This window comes from Saccopteryx leptura, chromosome 8 (genome assembly GCF_036850995.1).
Source record: "Saccopteryx leptura isolate mSacLep1 chromosome 8, mSacLep1_pri_phased_curated, whole genome shotgun sequence".
In the NCBI taxonomy this organism is placed as follows: Eukaryota; Metazoa; Chordata; class Mammalia; order Chiroptera; family Emballonuridae; genus Saccopteryx; species Saccopteryx leptura.
In genome coordinates, this window is record NC_089510.1 from 54,335,526 (window position 1) to 54,355,578 (window position 20,053).

Consider the following 20,053-nt stretch of genomic DNA (forward strand, 5'->3'; position numbering starts at 1 on the left):
GGGGTGGGCTGTGGGCAGACAGGATCCTTGTAGCCTGAGGCTTGGTTTTAGGACTAAGCCTTTCCCACCCTTTTTGATGTGGGGTGGTACAATCCCATCATGCCTCAGATAAGTGACTTTGTATTAGTATTAGAGACTTCCCTATTTTGTATATTGGATTAAAGGTTTTGATTTCTGCACTATAAAGTGGGGCAGAATGGGAGCTTGCTTTCTTGGTTCCTGAGATTACCATTAGAGGAGAGAGCAGAAAAGGAGAGCAGAGAAAGGCCATGTGGAGGAGGCCAGGATAAGCAGCCAAGATGGTGGAGTGCTGAGTGAGAAGCCAGTTTGTACAGGGAGAAGGAAGGAGATGGGGAACAGAGATGAATAAGTCTGGTGAGCTAGAAACCTTTGATTCTAGGAAACTCGGATAAGTCAGTAGCTTTGTGAGCACTGAATGAGTGGGTTTTGAAGCCCAGTGTGTGTTTTTACTTGCCCGCTGGGTACAAGCTAGGATTAAAGATGATGGCCCACCAGTTCTTGGCTCCGTTGTTTCATTACCGTCTGTCTAAATCTAATGGGAACCTGCATGGGCCAGGCGGCTGTGATGGTGGCCGTGGATACTGGCTTTACAGCCTGCACTGATGATCAAGGCATTCCTGACCTGTGGACAGCGTTAGATGGCCTTCACAGCAATGTGACCGTCTGGGGGAAAGACAGTCCTTCAGAACTTCCAGTTATGGGAACAAGGTCCTTCTTCTAAATCAAATCTTAAATAGAAACAGACAGTGTCCTTCTGCTGGCAAAGAACAGCTTTCCAAGAAATACAGAGCAGGCCATGGGTTTGGGATATAAGGTCAGTCATATGAACATTCCAAACCCCTAAATCTCACTTGTTGATAACTAACAATCTGTCCCAGGGAAACCAGAGTGAGAAGAAAACCAGAACAAAGAGCCCCTGTGGCTGTGAGATTATCAGCAGTGGCATCTCCAAGGGCTGGGGTCCGAGGAGGCCTGTGGTGCCGCAGGGCTGGGCCAGCCAGCTCCCGGGTACAGGAGGCCCGTCTCTAACGGCAGGGGTGCAGGCCTGCTGGCTCTGCCACATTCAGTTTGCAGGATTACGTGGAAGGGTAATCTGTGCAAATCAGGAGGCAGAAAACTCGGTAAACAAGGTAAGGAATGCTTAGGACTTACAAAAAACAAACAAACAACTTTAACACTCTATCACTGAAATAAAAAATCTAATTATCACTGAAATCAAACCATCAATAAAAATAAAAATATCATTGAGATAAATGGTATCTGGGGTTTGCTTCAAATAATGGGAGATAAAGTTGTTGAGAATACAAATGAAACCAGATTAGCCATGAGCTGATAATAGTTATAGATGGACAGTGGGTACATGGGATTTCATTTCCCTATTCTCTCTACTTTTGTATGTTTGAAATGTTCCATAACTTAAAAGACTCATAAATATTCATTGTGGATATTTAGGTGAATACAAAAATTTTTATGCCCCCAAATAAAAAATAAAAGCCACAGATAATCTTATCACTGGAGACAACCATTATTATCACTTTAGTCTATATTCAATATTTTATCCTTTGTTTGCAAAATAGGATCATATTGTTTTATCACTTGCTTTCCACTTCCCTCTTAATTTATCTTAAGAACTATCCAAGTCCTTTAAAGGTATGACTGCTGCATAGTCATTCATCAAAAGGTAGGCCATAGCCCTGGCCGGTTGGCTCAGCGGTAGAGCGTCGGCCTAGCGTGCGGAGGACCCGGGTTCGATTCCCGGCCAGGGCACACAGGAGAAGCGCCCATTTGCTTCTCCACCCCTCCGCCGCGCTTTCCTCTCTGTCCCTCTCTTCCCCTCCCGCAGCCAAGGCTCCATTGGAGCAAAGATGGCCCGGGCGCTGGGGATGGCTCTGTGGCCTCTGCCTCAGGCGCTAGAGTGGCTCTGGTCGCAACATGGCGACGCCCAGGATGGGCAGAGCATCACCCCCTGGTGGGCAGAGCGTCGCCCCTGGTGGGCGTGCCGGGTGGATCCCCGTCGGGCGCATGCGGGAGTCTGTCTGACTGTCTCTCCCTGTTTCCAGCTTCAGAAAAATGAAAAAGAAAAAAAAAAAAAAAAAAAGGTAGGCCACAGGATCAAGATGGCGCATAGGTAAACACAGTTCTCGCATCCTCCCTCAACCACATCAGAATTACAACCAAACTACAGAACAACCATCATTCAGAACTACCTGAAACCTGGCTGAAAAGAAGTCCTACAACTAATGACATAAAGAAGCTGTATTGAGACTGATAAAAGGGGCAGAGAAACAAAACAGGTTGGTCCCACACCCACATGCAGCAGAGAAAAACTGGGAGCTATAGATCAGCTGCAGGGGCCTCCCTAAGAAGTGAGGGGTCCCAGCCCCACTCCAGGTCTTCCCAGCCCAGAGTTCCAGTGCCAGGAAGAGAAGTCCCCATAACTTCGGGCTGTAAAAACCAGCGGGGATTGTGGCTGAGGAAGACAGGGGGCTGCTGGAGTCCCAGGCAGTTCCTCTTAAAGGGCCCACACACAGACTTACACAGACTCACTGGCTCTGAGCTCCAGTGCTAAGGCAGCGGCTCAAAAGGCACTAGGGACATACAGGAAAAACCGAGTTGTCTGGCATCAAGGCAACAGCTGGTAGGGCAGCTTTCTCCCAGATAGAAGTACTGGCAGAGGCCATCATTCCTTTGCTGGGCCTTTTTGCCAGACAGCCAGCAGGTTGGTGCAGTATCTGAGCCTCCATCAACCTAGCTCACACTATTAGTCCTGCCCTAGTGATTGACTTGCTGAGACCCAACCCTACCCAAGTTGAGGCCTACCCACATCCTGGCTCAAGCTTCAGACTTTCCTAAGTTCTCTCAACCAAGCAGCATCTGTCCTCAGTATGACCTATACCTCTTGCTAAGCGGTCCCAGGCCCAGCACTAGTGTCAGCTGGCCTTGGTTCACAGCTTGGCCTCTCCTGAGTACCTCCAAACCGTGCACAGGTAGCAGCAATCTGCAGCTTGCTTGGTGGCTCATGCCGGATGGCCCTGGGCAGAACGTAGGAGATGGCTGACCTTGGCCTGCACACCTCCTAAGAGGCCCCAGATCCAGTACACCCAGTTGACTGCTTCAGACTTCACCAAAGCACCACCCAACCAGCTCCACAAGAGACATACTCTAGGTTTGTGCTCAGCAGGCAGAGGAGCCACGCTAAATTACATCCTGCTCTGTTGGGTGGGCCACGGCACAGCTGATCTTCCACAGTGATCACAGCCAGTCCTTGCAACCTGTCAGATTGGGGGGGTAAATTCCTCCCACTAATGAGCCAACAGCAATCAAGGCTCAACTACAACATGAGGGTATACAAAGCCCTAAGAGGGGGTGCACCCAGAATGCTCAGCTCGGGTAAACGGGGAGGCTGTCCCAGTGGGCCTCATAGGACAGCTACAACAGAAGGCCGCTCTGCCAAGCCCAGGAGACAAAGCAGCTCTACCTAATACAAGAAAGAAACACATCGGCCTAGCGTGCGGAGGACCCGGGTTCGATTCCCGGCCAGGGCACACAGGAGAAGCGCCCATTTGCTTCTCCACCCCTCCGCCGCGCTTTCCTCTCTTTCTCTCTCGTCCCCTCCCGCAGCCAAGGCTCCATTGGAGCAAAGATGGCCCGGGCGCTGGGGATGGCTCTGTGGCCTCTGCCCCAGGCGCTAGAGTGGCTCTGGTCGCAACATGGCGACGCCCAGGATGGGCAGAGCATCGCCCCCTGGTGGGCAGAGCGTCGCCCCTGGTGGGCGTGCCGGGTGGATCCCGGTCGGGCGCATGCGGGAGTCTGTCTGACTGTCTCTCCCTGTTTCCAGCTTCAGAAAAATGAAAAAAAAAAAAAAAAAAAAAAAAAAGAAAGAAACACAGGGAGGCTACCAAAATGAGGAAAAAATACATGTCCTAAAGGAAAGACCAGAATGAAATTCCAGAAAAAGAACTAAACAAAACACAATCTGTGAGATGCAGTTCAAAACACTTTATATCATCCTGGCTGAATGGCTCAGTGGGTTAAAGAATCATCCCAAAGTGCAAAGTTTGCTGGTTCAGTCCCTGGTCAGGGAATATACAGAAACATCTCTTTTGTCCCTGTCTCTCTCTCTCTCTCCCTTCCTCTCTCACTAAATCAAGTTTTAAAAAAAGCACTTGTTATAACTTAGGGGAAGAGTAGATGAACTTGTGAGAACTTCTACAAAAAGATAAAAAATATAAAAACAGAACTAGAAAACATAAAAAAGAACCAGTCAGAAATGAAGGATACATTAACTGAAATGAAGAATACATGACAGGGAATCAACAATGGAGTAGATGAAGCTAAGAATCAAATCAGCGATCTGGAAGATAAGGAAGCAGAAAATATCCAAGCAGAACAGCAAAAACAAAACAAACTCAAAAAAAAATGAGGATAGTATAAGGAGCCTCTGGGACAATTCCAAGCATATCAACATTCCCATCATGGGGTGCTGAAAGGAGAAGAGATAAAGGAATTGAAAACCTACGTGAAAAAATAATAGTGGAAAATCTTCCTGAACCTGGTGAAGGAAATAGACATATAAGCCCAGGAAGTACAGAGTGTCCCAAACAGGAGGAACACAAAGAGGCCCACATCAAGACACATCATAATTAAAATGGCAAAGATTAAAGACAAAGAGAGAATGTTAAAAGCAGCAAAAGAAAAACAGCTTAAGTTACCTACAAGGGAGCTCCCATAAGACTGTCAGCTGATTTTGCTACAGAAACTCTGCAGACCAGGAGATACTGGTAAGAAATACTCAAAGTGATGGAAAGCAAGGACCTACAACCAAGATTACTCTTCCCAGCTTCCCAGACAAGAAAAAGCTAACGATGTTCATTGCCACCAAACCAGGATTACATAAAATGGTAAAGGGTCTTCTTTAAGAAGAAGGAAAAAAGATTAAAAATATGAATAATAAAATGGCATTAAATGCATATCAACAATTGAATCTAAAAACCAAACAAACGAGCAGAAGAGAAACAGACTCATAGACACAGAGAACACACTGAGGGCTGCCAGACGGGAGGGGTTGGAGGGCCGGGTGAGAAAGGGGTTAAGAAGTGCAAATTAGTAGTTACAGGACAGTCGTGGGGATGTAAAGTACAGCATAGGGAATAAATCAGTAATATTCTAATAAATATCTACGGTGTAAGATAGGTAAGAGATTTATCGGGACGGTCACTTCGTAAGTTATATAATGGCTAATCACTGGGGTCTACACCTGAAACTAATATAATATTGTATGTCAACTTGTAATTGAAAAATAAAACATTACCTAACATCAAAAAAGGTAGGCCATAATCTATATTTCTTATTTGGCTACTATAAGTAAGGCTGTGGTAAACCAGGCAGGATGATATTTGTTATAAGTAGGGGATTTTGGCCTGACCTGTGGTGGCGCAGTGGATAAAGCATCAACCTGGAATGCTGAGGTCGCCAGTTAGAAACCCCGAGCTTGCCCGGTCAAGGCACATATGGGAGTTGATGCTTCCAGCTCCTCCCCCTCTGTCTGTCTGTCTCTCTTTCTCTCTCTTCACTAAAATAAATATAAATTTAAAAATTTTTAAATAAATAAATACGGGATTTCAAGTGGGAAAGAAATTGCTTACTGTGTATCCAAACAGAAACTGACAGCACAAAGGAGAAGAAAAAGTGAACAGAGAAGCTGGCGGCTCACGGACTGCATAATTCCAAGCAATTATTAACTTTGCAGGTATTCCCTAGTGCAAAGGCCACAGTGAGGAACAGGAGAAAAATGGTACGTATCAGAGTCCCTCTCAACAAACAATAATTCACTCATGAGTTTCAGGCAATGAGCTTAAGAACATCTGAAATAATCAGTCTTAAAATACTAAGTTTTCTTCAAAGAGAATCTTTTCATGGATCTGGGATGACAAAGAAGGTTCTTCAGGTGCAAGAGTAAATCTAATGGCTTCTCAAAGACCACTGTGCTTTAAGCATTTAATATAATTAAGTAGAATTAATATAATTGGACACTGCTTAGGCCTGTCACCGGGTTCTTTTCCCTACGCCTTAAAGGTGATTTCTCCCCCCCCCCAAAAGAAAGATAACCAAATTCTCAAGATAGGGAGAGAGGCATCCTATATTTTCCCTGCACTGTTCGTCCCTGCCAACTGGAGGAATTAGGCGGAAATGTCTGTGAAGACAAAGCCTCACTCAAACAGTCAATGTCTGAATGCCAGTCAAGATACAATTTTTCTTCCTGAAGCAGATTTATACACTGTCTATTTTGTGATGCATTTGAAAGATTAAGCACTGAACATACTCTAGCTGTGTTCCATCTGGCTTTCTCAAACTGCTACAAAGCACTGGGACCTCTGAATCAAACGGTCTGGCTCTGGCCAACAGCTGGGAAGGGGCCACTGGGAGACCTTCCCCTCCAGAGCGCCTCAAGGACACCGCGCATGACCGGCGGTGGGAGAAAGGAGAGGACTACAGCTTTGCTTTCTCCATGTTCATCTTTCCCCTTCTCCCTCTCTGTCTACCATTTCGGTATTTTATTTCAGAAAGAACAGCCATGGCTCTCTTATCACCCTGTCAGGGACTGGGTGGAGGAAGAGAGAGAGGGAGGCTCACTGCACACAGGCTCTCTAGGGTCAGAAACATGTAACTGGGCAATGAAGCACTTATCACCCGGTGGATGAACAGCGGCTGATGATTCGCAGGTTCTCCAAACCGAGTCCTAACCTCCTGCCCCAGCCCACCCCAGACACGCCAGCCCCGGCCACTGCCCTACTGCCAAGTCTGCCTCAAGTTTCAAGAAAGCACTGCCAATTACACATGCTTTATGATGACCACCACTATGGAAAAATTTCAAAAGTATGCGCTGGGATAGCAAATTCAAGAGTGATTTTTATGTTTTGTTGTTGTTATTGGGTTATTTTGACAGCAGAAAATTATTTTAAGAATAAGTTATTACCAACATTCCAATGATCTATTTTGCTGAGACTTGAACCTCTCAAAGCATGAGTTCATTTCTGACCTAAGCCTAGGCCCTCCCTCTGGATTCATATATCACAGAGGAGCGGGAGAAGCACAAGTAGAAAAGCAACCGAGATGACGTGCAATCTTCTCCTTTTCAGCTGGAGTCCCCAGGAGAGCAATATTTAAGGTTTACCAAAACTGGGCCAGAAAGCTCCACAAGCTTCCATGCATTTAGCTTCACTTTTATTTTTTTTCTCCCCTGAAGAAATGCAAAAAAGCCAAATGTGTAAACACAGAACAGCTGTCTCCTGGCACAGACAGCATCCCACCACACACAGCCACACCCTGACACAGAGATCCACACCAGCCCAGATCCATTCCCGAGCTCCGGCCCAGCTGACTGCTGTAGACTGCCCCCAGGGTCCGCTGAGCTCACCCTCTGATACAAGAGTGGATGGGAAGCCATATGCTGGGGTGGCTCAGCATCTGCCATCTCCTGCAGGCAGTGTCAACGCCCACCCTGATGCTCTTCTCCTTGACCTCAGACACAGGGACAGGACCAGAGAGGAAAGTTACCTTGCAGACAGCTGCCTGGAGGACTGCATCAAAACCCCCCTCAGGGGCGTCGCGGTTTCGGGATACCCTCTGTTTCCGAACTTCCTCATTGAAGCTGTCAACTCGGTCTGTGAGAGGCAGCAGATGGCGGAACCCAAAGGAAGGGACGCAGTTTGGGAATAACTTGTAACTAGAGAGAAAAAGGAAAAGGGTCACTTTCCCATCACTGTCTCTAAATCTTCAACAACCAAGTACTCTTGAATATTTACTCAGCACCTACTGTGTGCCCCTGGGACCAGCAAAGTGGGGGGAACAAAGAGGAATAGTATAGTCTTAACTCACCAAACATCAACTGCTAAACTGCAGGCAAGACAGCATATACATGCCCTGGCTGGATGGCTCAGTGGATAAAGCATCATCGCAGCAACTGAAGTCGTGGGTTTGATCCCCAGTCAGAGCACATATGAGAAGCAATCAATGAGCACACAGCTAAATGGAATAACTAAGTGGAACAAGGAGTTCATGCTTCTCTCTTTCTCTCTGTGTCTCTCAAATCAATAAATCAATTTAAAAAAATAGGATTTCCTAAAGGAAGTCTTAAAAAAAAAAATAAGACAGTATATACAATGTAAGTGACTATAAAGGACAAATGGTTGCGAGGAAGTAGAGATAACAGTAGGCTACTGGGAGCAGAGAAGACACCGTGGAGGAGCCCTGATGCGCCCTTGAAAGATGTGCGGGACAGTGGCCTGGGAGCCGTGGCCCCTGCGGGGAGGCTGAGGAAGGTGGGCAAAATCAAGTGAAGGGCACCAGGAGCAGTAGCTCTACGCGGCCAGCTTCTCCAGCTCGGCTGCTGCCACGTGACCAAGGATCACATCACCCCTTTATGTCAGCCCACTCAGAGACCACCAGGACGCGCTGCCACACATGCCGATGCTAAATGCAACAGGAATGAAGACACTCTTTCTGCTTCTTACTTATAAATACTCCTCTAGATGCAATAAATGCCATTTAGAAACCAACCATCTCCAAATGGGAAAATTCTCTCTGGAGGTCTGGGAAGAGGGAAGTGCTGCATCCCCACAGCAGGTTAATGCACAACATCAGTACAAGACTGGGCAGTCCCATCCTGAGTGTGCAGTGCAGGTCCCAAGTAGGCCCTTCCTGGAGGAAGTCAGATCCCAGTTGCAGTTCTAGCAGTTTCAGCTTGACACACAGCCAATGAAAGGGGAAGGGAGGCCTTACATTGTTTCACAAATGGTACACTAGGTAAAGGGGAGAGGGAGGAGCTTCCTGGCCAGTGAAAAGAGCAGGAGGGGGCAGGGGAGCCCAGTGGGCTGCAGTGCAGGGAGTAAGGGCAAGAACAGGCTAGGACGAAGCTGGCAAGGCAGGCTGGACCAGAATGCAGATCTGTGGACACTAAGGAAGTCTCTCTTTCAGAACAAAAGATAAAAAAAACTAACACTAACAGAGAGACCTTTATACTTCAAGGCAAGCCCTGTGCCTGGGTAGGGAAACAGGCTTAGCAACTGCTAGGGGGTCCTGCCTGACGGAGCCAGGAGCCAGGAGCCAAGAAGCGGGCTGCCAGAGCAGGTCTGGACAGGCTCGCCTCCTCTTGCAGAGGCGCTCTTGGGATTCCTGAGAGGACATTCCATTCTCTGTGGGACCGACCGTGCCTGCTCCATCCACCAGTCACGAGCACCAGACAGGCTCTGGATGGAGTCAACCCTGTGCCACAACGACCACGGTCCTCCCCAGACAGAGGCAGCAGCAACAGGCTTTCCCCACTTGCTTCTTCTGTTTTTCACTCCCTCTTCCGACCCCCAGATCTTCACCTGCACCTTGCGCTTGAACGGGCCAGATTTCTATAACTTGTGCCTGGGGCCAGCCAAACTTCTCATCCCTGTCTCATCTGGCCCTGCAAGGAAGGGCCATGGAAACAGCACTGCCATCCGCAGAAGGAACTGAGCTCAGGGCCCGCCGGGGGGTCCCTGACAGATGGACAGGCCCAGGAGGGAATAAATACACACAAACGCTCGCTTCCCTCTGTTCGTTCCTTTACACAGCTACTCCCCTGGGGCGTGCTGGCCCATGATTTAGGACGTCAGGTATGTGCTGACTGGTGTGGGGAAGAGGGTGGCTGAGGGAAGGGGGATGAGGACTGGAATAACAGCAGCCGTTCAGTGAGAAAACCAAAGAGCTGTGGAAAGCTCAGCTAAATTAGTTCAGTACTTTTTACCTTTTCTCCTTCATCCCTGCAAATAGCAACATGTACAGTTGATCTTTGGTTTTTGGGGGGTTTTTTGGGTTTTTTTTTTACAGTTGATCTTTGAACAATACAGGGGTTAGGGGCGCTAACACACTAACTACCCCCCACCCCATGCAGGTGAAAATCTGCATACAACTTTTGACTCCCCCAAAACTTAACTACTAATAGCCTACTGTTGACTGGAAGCCTTACCAATAACATAAACTGTCAATCAACACAGATTTTGTATGTTATATGTATTATATTCTGTATTCTTACAATAAAGAAAGCTAGAGGAAAGAAAATGTTATTAAGAAAATCATAAAGAGAAAATGCATTTACAGTAACGTACTTACTTTTTTATTGAAAAAAATCTGCACCTGGCCCTGGCTGGTTGCTCAGTGGTAGAGCATTGGCCTGGCATGTGGAAGTCCTGGGTTTGAGTCCCAGTCAGGGCACACAGGAGGAGCAACTATCTGTTTCTCCACCCCTCTCCCTCCCCCCCCACATCTCTCTGTTTCTCTCTTTCTCTCTTTCCCCCATTTCCCACAGCCATGGTTTGATTAGTTCAAGCTCATAGGCCCCAGGTGCTAAGGAAGGCTCCCTCAGGTGCTAAAAATAGCTCAGTTACAAGCATGGCCCCAGATGGGCAGAGCATCGGCCCCAGATGAGGGTTGCCAGATGGATCCCTGTCAGGGTGTATGCAGAAGTCTGTCTGCATGTAGTGGACCTGAGCAGTTCAAGCCTGTGTCATTCAAGGGTCAACTGTAGATAAATGTTTACTATGCAGAGTTACTATTATATAATTAGTAACTAGAAAATGTATTTGCCAGAGAGAAGCTTTCATTATAGAGAATCTATTATAACCAAATTAGACTCACCTCTTAGAGAAAAACAGACCCTGTTGATTCATCTCCACAGTCACTGGACTATCACATCACCTGTGCCTAATTTAATTTAACCCCTGGAAAAGCTGTCTGAGTGAGCTGAAAATCTAGGGGTTTGGGGGTCTCATGCCAGGAAATGCCCCCACCTCCACCCTGTGTCTGTGTCCCAGGGCCCCTAGTATAGGGCCATGGACAGGGGTTACTAAATTAAGGATTATGAAGCAGTAAGTTAAATAAAATATATACACTTAAAGAGCCCAGGGAGCATGTACATATAGAAAATAAATCCAGGCCCTGGCCGGTTGGCTCAGTGGTAGAGCGTCGGCCTGGCGTGCAGGGGTCCCGGGTTCGATTCCTGGCCAGGGCACACAGGAGAAGCGCCCATCTGCTTCTCCACCCCTCCCCCTCTCCCTCCTCTCTGTCTCTCTCTTCCCCTCCCGCAGCCGAGGCTCCACTGGAGCAAAGATGGCCCTGGCGCTGGGGGTGGCTCTGTGGCCTCTGCCTCAGGCGCTAGAATGGCTCTGATTGCAACAGAGCGACGCCCCAGATGGGCAGAGCATCGCCCCCTGGTGGGCATGCCGGGTGGATCCCGGTCGGGCGCATGCGGGAGTCTCTCTGACTGCCTCCCCGTTTCCAACTTAAGAAAAATACAAAAAAAAAGAAAAAAGAAAAAAGAAATCCAAGTTGAAGACACTAGATCCAGGCACACCAGAAAACAATCTAATGCTTTTGGACAACACTGGGGTCATCGAGCTGACAGGGAAAGAGCTCTTCTCTTACTCTAATCACAGAGAACTTCTGGGTAAAGAATTTTTTTAAAATGTTCATACGTAGGCAACACTAGAAGCCTAGCAGAGAAATCTCAGGTGTCAGAAACAAAGAAGAAACCATCCAACAATTGAATGGATGTGAAAGAGGAGGTAGAAGTGAGCAGGTGCTCAGTCCAGAGAGCTCCCCGCGGGTCAGGCCCTGACAGAGGTCGCAGGGGCTTGGGGCAGGCCTCTAACGGGGACAGTGATGAGTCCCAGGCCTGTGCAAGGCCAAGCACAGGAACGGGGAAGCAGAGGGCTATGAGGAGCTCGCTACCCTGTCACTAAAGTCAAAAGCAGAAAAATTCCAGCCCCTGGCCTGGGAAAGAGGGAACATCCCCTCTGGGCCAAGAGTGAGATGAATCACCCATAAAAATTGCAGCTCCAGGCTCGAGAAAGTCAGAACGCACTGCTTACTGCTTTTATGGTGAAAGAACCCCCAACTAGGAAATGAACAAGGAAACTAGTCCCAGTGATAACCAGAGGATCCTGGTGGCAGCAAACATAGAACCCACCCTGCAGGGTGGCAGCACTCCCGGAGCCTGACCCTCTGACGAAGGGGAGATGTTACAGACCCCAGGAGAAACACGCCACCACCAAGGAGTGTGAGCAAATCCAGTGAACGGAGGGCTCTGCAGTTCAAGGGACAGAAATAACAGGAGTTATTTCTTTAAAACCAGGATATTTAAAACACTCAAGGAGAGGAAGATAAAATACCAACAAGCAGGACAGGATATTATTAGGGAGAGAAAAAGTTAGAAAGGCTATGAAAAAAAAAGTAATATAAAAAACAAAAGGTCTGAAAAAGAACCAAATAAAAAACAGTCACAAAATTTCCAAAATAAAACTTCAGTGTATGAATTATACAACTGAAGAACAAAGTGGTAAACTGGAAGAAGTTTTTTTTATTCAGTTTAGGGAGGAAAAAGAAAAAAGAGGGAGAAATTATGGGAGAAAAACTGAAAAACACGAAATTTAGAATGAGAAACTCCAACATACACCCAACAGGGTTAGAAAATGGAGAGAACAGAAGAGAGGAATCAGAGAGACTATCTGAGAATTTAAAGAATAAGGATGTATTCTCTGATTAAAGGAGCAGACCACCAAGTATTCCCAGTTTTTGGGTGTATGGTGAGAACATTTAAAAGATTTACTCTCCTAACAACTTTCAAATATACAAATATAAGCCCTGGTCAGGTAGCTCAGTTGGTTAGAGCATCAACCAGATACACCAAGGTTGCAGGTTCCATCCCCAGTCAGGGCACATACAAGAATCAACCAATAAATGCATAAATAAGTAGAACAACAAACTGATGCTTCTCTCTCTCTCTCCCTTCCCTTCTCTCTAAAATCAATTTTAAAAAAATTTTTTTAAAGTATATATGTCAACTGTGTTATTGTTAATGATCACTCCCACGCTGTATGTACATCACATCCCAGAACATACTCATCTTATAACTGGAGGCTGGCGCCCTTCCACCAACATCTCCCCATTTCCCCCTCCCCCACCTCCCAGCCTCTGGCAACCACCACTCTATTCTCTGTTTGTATGAGTTCGGCTTTTTTAGATTCCACATATAGATGAGACATGACCTGTATTTTTCAAGAGCCCAATACCTTTAACAAAAGGAAAGGTGCTCAAAATCAGAAATAACATGCTGCATTAATCCTTCAAATAAGTGAATATCATGTGACTCTTCCCAGGGATACTAATCGGATTACTCAGAATAGCAACTAAACAGTTCTTTAATCTGATGATTAGATTACTCTACATCCTTTTTCTCCTACGCAGCCCTGGTACTGCCTACTTCAGTCCTGGCATTCCTGGTGCGCTCTAAGATGGGCAGGAAAGAGTGTAGGATTTTGATCCTTTGGCAGAAACATCTGGAGCAGAAGGAGGGACAAACCTCAGGACGGCCCCATGAAAACTGACTCTCTTTTTGCTGAGATATCCTGCTCGGGTGGTTAAGTCACCTCTCCTGAGCCCCCCAGCCCCCACAACTTCCTGAGGCTGCTTCTGCTGCTCCTGCACCCCAGGGGAGAAACATCTCACTGAAGATGCCACAGCAGCTGGAGAAGAGCCCTGGAATTTTTCTCTCCGCATCTGCTGAAGAAAAAGAATAGACAAGGATCACAACGCCTAGGAGCCAGGCATGGAGCATAGGCCAGGGAAGCTGGCCGCCTGAGCAGGAGGGAGTGGTGGGGACCTAGAGCCAAACGGCAAGTGGCATAAGCCTGGATTTACCAGACCTTCCCATTTTTCAAGAAAAGCTAGGAATCCTGGTTCTTCATGGTTAAATCTATTTTTTAAACGTTGGTAACTCCTGCACAGCGCCATTAAAACTCAGAAAGGCAGACAAAGCTTATGCACAGGCAGGATCGGGCGTGGGAACAGCCAGAGTACTCACTCTGCTTCCCCCGGGAGCCGTGGGGCAGCCCCAGGACACCCAGGACACTGCACAGGTTCCACCGCTTAGACAGGGGAGAGAAATCTCAGCCCACGCGCTGAGCCAAAGAGCGACTTCCCAATGTATTATTGCCCAGCTTGGAAAAGATAGATTTGCATAACTTAGGCATGATGTTTCCTTCAAAACTCCCATTCTTCACTAGATTTCCTGTCTTACAAACAGCTTTTCAGTGTGCCTTGTACTCACTGTCAAGCCTTTTACTGTCTGCAGTTGGCTCTGCCTTCGAGGGCTTAGAAAAGGAGCCCTGAATAAGTAGTGTGCAATAACCTGAATTCAAATGCTGAGTGCCCAGAGGCAGGCCTTCCTCCTCTGCCAGCTCCAGTCTAGCGTCTCACAGTGAGCGATGGCCCACCGAAGTAGGAAACTGGAAACACACCTTGTTTCTCTGGAGACAGGGCCCAATCAGAGGGCAGGGGTGAAAAGAAGCAGACAGAATTACTCTTCTGGATGAATTGAAGACAGTTTTGATTAAGATGCTGGTTTTCCTGGTAAGTAGCAGCATTTCAACAATAGGACATTTGGCATGGGCCTCCAAAGACAAGAGCCTTGGAGACAGGACCAGGGTAATAATGTCCACAGCTACCTGTAGCCAGGGGGAGGCTAAACCCCGCAAATGATGACACCTAGAGCTTCTTCACAGTTAGGGAGCTCAGAATCTCATTTGCATCTAAAACCTTTTCTTATCTTACTGTTTTCTCCACCACTCAGTTCCCAACCACGGAGGAAGTACTAAATTACCTTCCAGGAAAGCAGGCAGAAGAATCAGGAAGGACTCAGAGGAAACATATACCATCACCATAGACACCACCTCACCTCTACCACCCAGCTCGGCCCGGAGCTGGGAGCTGCTGGGCTGCCAAGGATGAGTCGGGGTGCTACAGGCTTGGGGTTTCATTTTTCATTTTTTTAATTTATTTATTCATTTTTAGAAAGGAGAGAGAGAGAGGGAGAGAGGAAACAGAGAGGGAGAGAGAGGAGAGAGAGAGAGAGAGAGAAGGGGGGAGGAGCTAGAAGCATCAACTCCCATATGTGCCTTGACCAGGCAAGCCCAGGGTTTTGAACCGGCAACCTCAGCATTTCCAGGTCGACGCTTTATCCACTGCGCCACCACAGGTCAGGCAAGCTTGGGGTTTCAGAATAGCTCTCTTCCCCTAGGGGCGGCCTCGGACATCAAGACTCGAAAAGGACTGCACGGAAAGAGCCTGGATCCCGGAGTCACCCCTTGCAGGAGAGCCGGGCTGGAAAGCAGTCCAACTCTCATCAGATTCATAGGCGCAGGAAAGAAACTTTCACTGAGTGAGCCGCCGAGACCTGCGGGCTGTCCGTTACTGCGGCAGGCCGACAGACTCTCAGGTCAGCATCTAGAGGGCGGGGTGGTTTGCAATGGGCATTATTACTTAAATGCAGGTAAAGTGTGTGTGTGTTGTAGTGGGATTTGGATGAGAAGGAAAAAAGCATTATATTAATGGACAGGCGGACTCTGGAAGTCATTTGTCTTGATTCATATCCCAGGTCCACCCCTTACTATTTGTGTAATTGTTGGTAAGTTTTCTTATTCTAAGCCTCATTTTCCTCATCTTTAAAATCTGGACACATCTACCTTACAGACCTCAAAAGATCATGAGATTAAATAAAATAATCCATGTAAAGTACTTATTATGGTGCTTGATGCTTGGTAAGAATTTAAATCTTAGCTATATTCCTTATTCAGTGACGTCCCAAAAACATAACTAAAGTTGAATGTGGAGATGAGGCAAGAAAAAGTTGGGAGTTAGCACTCATTGTAGGCATACTGCACAATCCCGACATTTACAGCAATACTCGAAAGGCTACGAAAGAAACAAACCACCCTCACAGAGGTGTGTTGGGGCGTTGGTGGCTGTGGTACTCCATCCCCCCCACACATGTACACCATGGCAGAGATTTGTTCACCAATCCCGCTTCCTTGCCTTCCTGGGCACGGCTAAGCCAGTTTCCAGCCTCCTTACTAGAACCTTGATCTTTAGACTAGAACGCAGGAGCAGAAGAGGCAAAGACCACTCACTGTAAGGCCAGTAGCCACCGCCGCCTTGGCCATGCACATGCAGGTTCACATTGGATCCGGGCAGACGGTAAAGAAACAGTGGAGTGAAACAATGGTGGGCCATTCCTTTATTCAAGTCTCGCACTGGCTGACAAAAACACACAGGGAAAAACACTTCCCTCTTCACTCATTCAGAGCTCACAAAACCACTGACACATTATCCGATGCCACAACCAGGAGAATCTTCTCCAGTTCCTCCTAGAATCAAAGGCCTCACCAGTCTCAAAAGCCCCTCACCTCTGGTTCCCCATCTGCCAACATGGCTTCTTACTCTGCAAAACTGGCTTCTCTCTCTTTCCCTGCCATTTTGGCTTCTCTCTCCTCCAGCACACATTAGCAGACAACGGCCCTTCCCAAGCCGGAAGGTAATTCGCAATTGCACAGATCACATACCTGGTGCTGCCCAGCACCATTTTTAACAATAAAAGTGAGCAAACTAAAAAAATACAAATTTTACAAACTCATTTGCCCAACAGCCACTGAGTCCTGGATCATAAGATCCTCCTATAAACAATCCTCCAGGCATGATGACCTTAGCAGCCACATGTGGAAGATGGTGGAGTTGGGGTCCCTGACAATGGCTTGGAGGAGAGGTTTCCACTGACTGGGAGACCGATTTGCGTTTAGGCAAGCAGAAATAAACTTCCATCAAGTTTGAGCCATTATATATTTTGGATTTATTTGTTGCAGCAGTTATAAACTTCTGTTCTCTAATAATGTGTCAATTATTTTTTCTTCAGTTTTTTTTTTTTTTGTTTGTTTGTTTTAGTGAGAGAGAGAGACAGGGAGAGAGAGGAAAAGCATCAACTCATGGTTGTGTCACTTTAGTTGTTCACTGATTGCTTCTCTTATGTGCCTTGACTGGCCAAACCAAGCCTGTGACCCCTACTCAAGCCAGCAATCATTTCGATGATCGTGCTCAAGCTGGATGAGCTTGTGCTCAAGCCAGCAACCTCTGGGTTTTGAACCTGGGACCTCAGTGTTCCAGGTGAATGCTCTATCCATTGCACCACCACTGGTTAGGCCGTGTCAAGTATTTTCTAATTCGAGTACTTATGTTGGAAAATCTTACCTTTAAAAGACAGGGTTTCCATTTTGTTTTGTCAAAGTAAGTTTATATAAATAGGGTTGGCTTTTAAATTCACTTATCCCAAGCACCTCAGTCACTCCAAATGAGGAGAAAGTTTAAATTGTTCTGTCTGTTCTCTCCCTAATCACCTGGGCCCATCACTTCCTAAAAACATTTGCCAAAATTTATTAATGTAGCAGAGAGACCCTGTCAGGCAGACAGGAAAACAGACGAGCTACGATCACTACATCTATACGCAACCTAGTGACAGTTCACTATTCACCCAAAGGGGGAGGACAAAACTGGGTCATCCTGAATCAAATTAAACACCTCAACCCAGTTTCCCGTTCCTAAATATGCCCCCCAGGCCTGTCTTTATGCTAAGTTCTCCTGCTACTCCATTCTCCCACCTTAAATACGCAAACAAAGGAAAGCTGGTCACTTACCCAGTGCAAGGATTGGTTTGGTACATCGGTGCAGTGTAGGAAAAAGGAGAGATGTTTTTGTCTACAAAAGACCCAAAACCCAATCGAAAGTTACTGGTGAGCTTCCTCATCTCCTCAGCGAGCTTGGTCCCCAGGTTCCGGATGTTGTCCAGGTCATCCTTCATGGACAGGGAGAGGTCCATCAGGTAGTACAAGTCCACAGGATAATCCTCCACTTGTCGAACCTGCAGCTGGAAGGTAGTCTTGTCACCTGTGCCAACAGAGAGGCCGAGCACGTTAGAGCTCATCCAGTTTGATGGAGGGGGGGGGAGGAATAAATTTTGCTTTCAAAGCTGGTCACCCAGTTACTTGTCTCTAGAGACTGTGCACCTCTGAAGAAATATTTTTCTTGGAAGTAGAGTGACAGAAGGGAATATGGGTGCTGAGGAGGAAGCTCTGGGTTCTTCATTCAAACACCTGGCTCAGCATTTTTAAGGAAACTCTTTAACAACCAGTCTCCTTAGTGGTGTTCTGTTTGCTCAGCAAAAAGGACACTTGGCTAACTGGCAGACAGTGAACCACACAACTCCGTGGACACAAACTGGGTGAGAGTAGCCCACCAACCACACACCAACTTCAAAGAAAGGACCGGCCAAGGTGGGAATGTGGCCAGGAGGAGACTACAAAGGTGTATATAAGGCAGAAAATGGGGATAAAATTAACAAAAGCGTACTGACATGAGTGAGGTGGGGAAGAGAGAGATGACAAGGCAATGGAGGCGGGACACAGAGACTGTGCTTAAAACAGCCCCACGCTTGAACCATGACGCCTAGTTCTATGCCTCTAGCAAGTCAGCAAGCAATAGTGTTTAGTTCTAGGGTCTGCTTTAGCTCAGTTACTTCGTCATGGAAGACTAAGTATTTAGTTCTTGGGGATATAGGGGGGTCCTTGGGTTACGACATAGTTTCTTTCATTCCTACGACAGTGATGTAACCTGAATTTTGGTGTCAAAACACACCCTAGCCTAAGTCCCTTACCTATCCTAGCACAGCTGTGAAATCATCGTCTGGATCTGGAACACAGAGACACAGCTAAGCCACAGAAAAAGGAGAAGGACATAAACACACTGCACTGTGCACTGTACTGCGTGTGCTTCCGTCACACACAACCAAACTAGTTCGCCCACGTAGTCCATAAGTACGATGCTAATGGCGTAAACCAAAACACTTACATCTCCATTTTTAAAAGTTTTTATGGGAGTGCGCGTTGTAAACTCAAAACGTCATAGGTCGAGCCTGTCGTGACCCAGGGAACCCCTGCACTTGATGTTTCAGAACATCACAGACACAAATAATCGTCATCAGAAAGTCTGTGTGTGAATACAGAATGACAGATTCCCAACTCTCTCCCCATCCAACGGGAAAAAAGGAAAGGAAGAACAACACACTACTAGATTTGTCTGCCGGCTATAAGGAAAAGCAAATCATTTTTAGTTTTATGGTAAAATAGTGAACAGACAGAGGAAGGGGGAGTTAGCTCAGAGCAAAGATCTAAGAGGAGAGCCAGCACCTGGGAGGCATGGGCCTCTGCAACCCCCCCTGCCCCCAGGGTGTCCAGAAAGACCCAAGTCAGCTCACTACCTGGAGGACTCACAGCAGGAAAATGATCCTAAATCATTTATAATCGCTAAAAACATATGGTTTAGATCCAATATCAGGAAGCAAATCATACCGGGTAATTAACTCAGTCTGCCCTCGGGCTGATCTGTCCTTCAGAGGCACCGAGAGATGTTCCTGAACTCTTCCGGTAGAACTGTCCACATGCGTTTGAAATCTGGACGTGCTCTGTGTTCAGAGGTGAAGAGCGACAGCGGCCTGTCCAGGGGGCCCACGCCTGATCTGCCTGCATCGCATCTCAGAGAAACCAATCTTGCACCACCAGCTGACAACCAGCAAGCTGAAGCCTTCTCGAACTTGCAGGAAAGGGAACCCAATCCTCCGGCTACTCTCCTCCTCCCACCCCAAATAAGACTTACTTCATTAATTAAACCATAAAGAATCAAATGATCAAAAGATTTCAGTCCAACTTCCATCTCTGTACCTCACTTAGGCATGCAACCTGAGCCTCAATTTCCTTAAATATAAAATAAAAATAGTAACAACACAGCACTGATGAAGGTTATAAAGCACTCACACGGGAGAGAAGTGTTTTGTAAGCAGCAAAAGCTTGCAGAAATGGAGTATTATAATTACTCTTTGCAGCCCTAATAACAGTGTTGTACCTGTTTTCTCTGACTTGTCTTTGCATGTACTGATCTAGGTGTCTCAAGATTGATGGAGTTTTGGTTGCCTGTTGGTATAAGCCTATTTCAGAAAAAAACATCAGAGTCTGACTCAAATGGAGGAGTGTTTAAGATTTCTTCCTGAATGAATTCCGAACTGCTTCAATATCTGTCTCTGGTTCCCGTCAGGCAGACAGAGCAGGGCTGCTCCCAGTCTTGGATGCTA

The 20,053-nt window shown here is 46.9% G+C and overlaps 1 protein-coding gene and 1 long non-coding RNA gene across 2 annotated transcripts in view; one reads left to right on the forward strand and one right to left on the reverse strand.

Moving 5' to 3' along the window:
* ITGB5 (integrin subunit beta 5) overlaps nucleotides 1-20,053 on the reverse strand; it is a 145,819-nt gene that overhangs the window by 84,083 nt on the left and 41,683 nt on the right. Inside the window, exons 4-5 of the mRNA XM_066347889.1 lie at nucleotides 17,568-17,817; nucleotides 7,579-7,747 (exon numbers count right to left, since the gene is read on the reverse strand). Coding sequence (XP_066203986.1) covers nucleotides 7,579-7,747; nucleotides 17,568-17,817 — 419 coding nt within the window. The remainder of the gene's footprint in view (nucleotides 1-7,578; nucleotides 7,748-17,567; nucleotides 17,818-20,053) is intronic.
* Nucleotides 13,310-15,621, forward strand: LOC136380096 (uncharacterized). The gene is made up of 2 exons (XR_010746841.1): nucleotides 13,310-14,457; nucleotides 15,125-15,621. It is a non-coding gene; the product is annotated as an uncharacterized lncRNA (long non-coding RNA).